The sequence below is a fragment of the Cynara cardunculus genome (genome assembly GCF_001531365.2).
Source record: "Cynara cardunculus var. scolymus isolate 2C chromosome LG 1, CcrdV1, whole genome shotgun sequence".
Lineage (NCBI taxonomy): Eukaryota > Viridiplantae > Streptophyta > Magnoliopsida > Asterales > Asteraceae > Cynara > Cynara cardunculus.
The window spans coordinates 6,719,220-6,725,406 of NC_037528.1; the positions used below are offsets into that span (position 1 = coordinate 6,719,220).

General features: G+C 35.8%; 1 protein-coding gene across 1 annotated transcript; it reads left to right on the forward strand.

Annotated features, from left to right (window-relative positions):
- Window positions 1–460: 460 nt before the first annotated feature.
- On the forward strand, window positions 461–1,873 carry LOC112527703 (methyltransferase-like protein 13). The gene has a single exon (XM_025138477.1). The coding sequence runs from the start codon at window positions 461–463 to the stop codon at window positions 1,871–1,873; it is 1,413 nt and encodes a 470-aa protein (XP_024994245.1).
- Window positions 1,874–6,187: the final 4,314 nt, after the last annotated feature.

Consider the following 6,187-nt stretch of genomic DNA (forward strand, 5'->3'; position numbering starts at 1 on the left):
TTACATAAAAAATGAAAATTTTTAAATAGTTGATTTGATATTAACATTGATATATAATTTTTATGATATTTTCAAATTTATATTTTATTTAAAAATAAAATCATTATTGTTTTTTTAAAAACACATAAAATCGTATTATAACATCAATAGAAACAAATAATAAAATAAAACATAAAAATCGAGACGTGTCTCCATGTATTTTGCGAGTACTACAAAATTATGATGTGTGATGCGTCCTTATGCAGAGAGGGAAACAACAAGTTTTAAAAGTTTACAGTGGGTTAAAGTTCAAATGCAGGTACGGAATGGGAAAGAGAGCGGCAACGGTTCATGGGAATTGAGGAATCCATGTATGAAAGCGAAATAATCGCCATTTCAAATCAAACGTATATACTTCTTGATTCTAACATCTCCCTCCCATTTCTGCAACTCATTCTTCCTCCATCATCAACACTTAGCAATGCCGCTGGACACATCAAAAATCGAAACCCTAACTCCATCTCAATTCATCACTTTCACAATTCCAAACTCTATTCCTAACCCTGTTAAACACTACTGCTATCTCCGCAGTCCACTGCTTCGCGTCGCCCTCCTCGATTCTCCAAAAGTCACCTCCAATGGTGATGCCCCATTAATCGCCGCCATGATCGTACCGGGCCACCGGGAATCAGACTGGATCTTCTGTACAGAATCCGGACATTTTCAACTCCTACTCAACTTCTCCAACGTCTCCCGCCTCATCCTTATCGGTAATAATCCCCAACCTAATTCAGGAGCCTCCATTTATATTCGCCCTCCCGTTACTGATACCCTCGATACGGAGAAACTAGAAGACGATTTGAAACCATTCGTAATCGCTTTGCATCCCACAGAGTGTTTTCAAGATGGTTTGCCCGAACCCGTATTCTTGACTTATGAAGATGATATAATGTATCGTGCGACTATATATCGATACGTGGGTCCTGTTGTTGGTGAATTTCTTATTGAAGATGTTGAAGTGGAAAGTAAAGATGATACCAATAAAGTTTTCAGAAGGAGGTTGAGGTTTAAAAGAACGCCTAATTTGATACAATCGGAGATCCCTCTTGTTCCGACTATCAGTAATGCCATGGGTGATTTGGGGTTAGATTTGCCAAGTTTGAGGAAAATGAATGAAGTGGAGTTTAGGGTTGATACAGATGTTTTGGTTCAGCCATACTTAACTGCTATGGTTTCTGGTCTTTTCTTGATTGTTTCCCTTCTTGATCAGCGGATCAAACAAGGGTTTATTCCAAGAGCTTTATGTTTAGGGGTTGGAGGTGGTGCTTTGTTAAGTTTCTTGAACACCCGATTGAAGTTTAAAGTTGTTGGAGTGGAGTCCGATGAGGTTGTTTTGAGCATTGCAAGGCAGTATTTTGGGTTAAACAGTGGGAATTCTATTCGACTATTTGTTGGAGAAGCTATTGGATATATTGCAAAGATTGCCCGCCGACAAAGAGAAAGGAGCACACGTGCTTCGCAGGCTAATACTGATTGGTTGGATGATAAATATGATGTACTCATGGTGGATTTGGATTCAAGTGATGCTAGAGCTGGTACTCCTCCAGCAGAAATTATTAAGAAGGCGATTTTTCAGGCGGTTAGATTAGTTCTTCATGATCATGGTGTTTTTGTGATCAATGTAATCCCTTCTGATGACCTGTTCTATATGACACTGATACAAAAACTTCAGGATGTTTTTCACAAGGTCTACGAGATAAAAGTTGGGACCAAGAATGATTCCGTACTTGTGGCCACCATGTCATCAGTACCTAATGACCATGACAATGATTTGTCGATAAAGCTGAGATGTACGATTTCAGGAGCATATGTGGACTCTATAACGGAATTGTGATTTCAAAGAGCCTTTTCCAGTACAGAGGTTTATTCGGTTTGTTACTAGTTATAGCCATCATACTTCGATTTTTTTTTTTTCATTAGAAAGGCAAGAGATAGGGAGAAATCTGCACCCCACAATTGAAGTACAGTTTTTGTAGATTTGATGAGTAGCAGATAGCTTATTAGATGTAAACATACAGAATAATGAAGATCAAGATTCCCACAAAAATTGACAGTTCTGTCCATTTCTTGTTTGGCTATCAACTTCGTGTTTAGAGGATGCATCGAATTTTAACAACCATCTCTCTGCAGATTTGTTGATGGTTTATGTTTGTGTGCTTCTATGTAGAATGATGTGCATAATGTCTTGATAAACTGTCGAACGAGAAATCTTATTTATGATAGCTTTTCTGCAAAATCTTGCAAGAAGTTTGAGATTTCAGGGTGTGGGGGTTCAGATTGATTCATTACCTGATTAATCAATCGGGTAAGTTTTTTTTTTTATTAACCAGGATATTCAATTCGCTATGTGAGCCGACTAATCTTAGAGCCACCACCTGTTTATGCAATTTGCCCCCACATTAACTTTTATATTTTATACAGTTGATCTATGATCTTGACAAATATGTAACAGGACTCCAAAAAATTGAAATGCCCCTCAGTTTTATCTCATTATTATGAACAAACAACAACAAATGCCTTGTTTCATATGACATAAAGAAACAGGCCACTATCCAACCCAAATACCTTTCTTTGTATGTACACAAATATGTACAGATGGTTAAAAATCAGTTTTGGACCGGTCATAGACCTAAGTGGTTGAAGTGTAACTGGTCTGTCAGGCATGATCCTGATCAGAATTTTGGGACTGATCTTGGTTTGTCAATCGAACCCAGTTCCGAGTCCTACTTTTTTTTAAATATATTATAAATAAAATTACACAAAAATGTTTTTCAATTTTTTTTATAAATATGATTTTGAAATTGGATACTAAAATATACTTTAAGATGACGTTTGTTTTTCAAGAGATGTTGAAGTTTGAAGTTTAATTTCACTTCTGATTTATAAGAGGTGGTCCTGAAGTCTGAAATCTATATCAGTAAGATTGTTTGTTTTTACGCCTGAAGTCTAAATTTTGAATCGGTCAAACTAGTGCAAAAATATAAACGATAAATACATTTTACAAAAGTATAAAAGATAAATAGTTTTTGCTAACAAATCTCTTACAATCCCAAAAATATGAACCATTTGATAGGTGGCGGATTAGGGTTAAGAGGTTTTAAGGGATACGTTTACCACTTAAAATTTTAGAGGACATTTAGAGTTTTCAAACTCTTATTTTATAAATAAAACAAACATTTTTAATACCCAAATATCTAAACAAATAAGACTTCAAAAATATTAATAAATAATTTTGAAAAAAAAAAACAGACCCTAAATATTACATTACTCAAGATATATTTTTTTGAAAAACTTAAAATTATAATTTATAAATACTCGAATAATTAGTCCCTATCCATATAAGTGGTCATGATCCTGTAAGCAAGCACTGAAGCACTGGACCTGGTCTTGAATTTTCAGAAATTTCGTAAGTGGTCACGTGACAGACCGGGCTGAATATGGCACATGTCTATTCTCCAGTAGTCTACAATCTAGAAAAATATAGGCCCAATCGGAAATCTAAAGCTTATTACTATTGGGCCCACCATCAATGTCCAATAGCCCAAAAAACTTTATGGGCCTACCCCCATATATTGCAATCCATTTCTCTGAGCACACAGCCCAATAAATGAGGGCTTCTCTTCGTATAAATAGCATCACATATCGGAAAAATAAAGACGCATGGCACATTTTTTATAGGTGATCGAAAAATGAGTCGATGATGCGATACATCTCCTACGACCTTCAAGAACACGGTCAACTCTTGGTAACTCAATATGTTAAGCCATTTTTGTTTTTGATTTAATAACACGTTTAACCGTCTTGATACATCATAAATAAGACGATATCTGAATGTTTGTTTAGGGCACCGTTTAGGATTTGTTGTATCTATCAAGCTGTGACATTCTCGAACCCTATCTTTCTCTTAGAACCCGCCTCTGCTCTATTCTTCCTCTGCAATCAACGCTCTCCCTCCTTAATTGTCACTTGATATTGCACGGTTTGATATTTCTTCATCTCTTATATTTAGATGTATAACCTTTAGGGTTTGGTTCCAGTGGCAAGAGAAGTTACAGTGAGAATCGTAAGAAAATATCTTTACCATTGGATATCTCTAATTGAATGTCAACACCAATGAGATGTATCAATATGTACCTAATCAATACCCGTTTAAAGCATAATTCATTGGTGGACATGATATTAAAAGGGTTGAGATCTCTTCTTATATTTTTCACTTTATCTTTTTTTATCATATGATCCTTCACCTATAATCATGAATGGTATTTTTAATTAAATCTATGATATTATTTGTCCGATCTGATACTGGCCAAAATTTTGTGCTTGGTTTTGGTTTGTCAACCAAACCCTCTTCTATAAATAAAATTACACAAAAATGGTTTTCAATTTTTTTTATAATTATGATTTTGAAATTGTATACTAAAATACACTTTAAATATTACATTATTTGAATTTAGTTTCCTTTTAAAACTTAAATTATAGTTTATAAATACTCGATAATCAGTCCCTCTGCATATAAGTGGTCATGGTTATGTAAACAAGAACCATACCCAGTCTTGAATATTCAGAAATTTTAAAACTGGTCCTGTGACAGACCAGGCTAAAATGACACACGTCTATCCTCCAAACAAGAGATGGCCAAATGGGCCCGCCCGATGCGGCACCGGCGGAGGACCCGAGACCGACGATTATGGTTTTCATTCAAAAACAAGGTATGGCCCGTGGTCGGTTATAGGATCAGCCTGAAAGTGACCCGATTTTATTTTTTCAAAAAAAATGTATTTTTAAATGTATTTCTAATTTTCTAAGTGTATTTGATTAAAAATCAAATTAGAAATTACAATAAAACATAATTTTTAAGTGTATTTGATTGAAAACTAATTATAAAACGTAACTTTTAAATTTATTTGATTGAAAATCAATTATAAAACTACAATAAAACGTATTTTTTAAGTGTATTTGATTTATCTGTTTAGATATTTTAAAATGTATTAGAATAACAATAAAAAAAATTAAATTTTTTGTCAAAAAGAATATAAAAAAAGTTTTATTTAATATAGTATCGGTTTGGGTCCAACCAGGGACGAGTTACCGTAACCGGTTACAAGTATCCCTAGCTGGGACTTGGTATTTTTGACCCAGGACCGATTTTTGACCATGTTAATCTAGACTAGAGATGGCCAAATCGGCCCGGCCGGCCCGGGACCGTCGGAGGACCGGGACTGACAAAGGAGCGGCCCGGGACCGGGACCGGTAAGGACCGGTTATGGGACCGAAAACCGGGACCGGCTGAGGTTTTTGGTAGTTTCGTAGGACCGGGACCACTTATGGGATTGAATATGGACCGGCCCGGCCCCAAAATTCAAATAATTTTATAAATAAATGTATTTTTAAATAATTTTATAATGTATTTTTATAAGAAAACGTAATTTTAATTATATTAAAACGCATTTTTAAATTGTATTTGAGTGACCCAATTGTAAATTTTATAATGTATTAAACATATATATCATTAAAAAAATCTTATTTTTTAATGCAAGAACCGGGACCGGTTGGGACCGGGACCTGTTATGAAGTACCTTGACCGGTCCTATCATTTTCGACCGGGACCGGGACCGGTTACGTCGGGATCGGTTATGGCCGGTTATGAGAAAGGTTAGGACCGATTGGAACCAGCCCGGCCCGGCCCGGGATCGGTTTTTGGCCATCTCTAGACTTAGATTCTAGAAAAATAAAGGCCCAATCGGGAATCTAAGGCTTATTACTATTGGGCTCACCAGCAATGTCCATTAGCCCAATCATATGTTATGGGCCTACCCCCAAACGTGGCAATGCATTTCTTTGAGCACACGGAACCCAACAAATGAGGTTTTCCGTTCGCATAAATAGCATCACATATCGGAAAAATAAAGACGCATAACACATTTTTTATAGGTGTTCGGAAAACGAGTCGATGATGCGATACATCTCCTACGATCTTCAAGAACACGGTCAACTTTCTGTAGTCCAAAAAATCTGAAGTCATTTTTGTTTTTAATTTAATACGTTTAATTGTGTAGGAAACCCGTAAATAAAACAATATCTGAATGTTTGTTTACGACACCGTCTAGGGTTTGTTGTATCTATTAAGCCGTGACATTCCCAACCCTAT

What these genes read in the sequence shown, in the direction of transcription:
- LOC112527703 (XM_025138477.1), top strand. Translation starts at nt 461, where the DNA reads ATGCCGCTGGACACATCAAAAATCGAAACCCTAACTCCATCTCAATTC.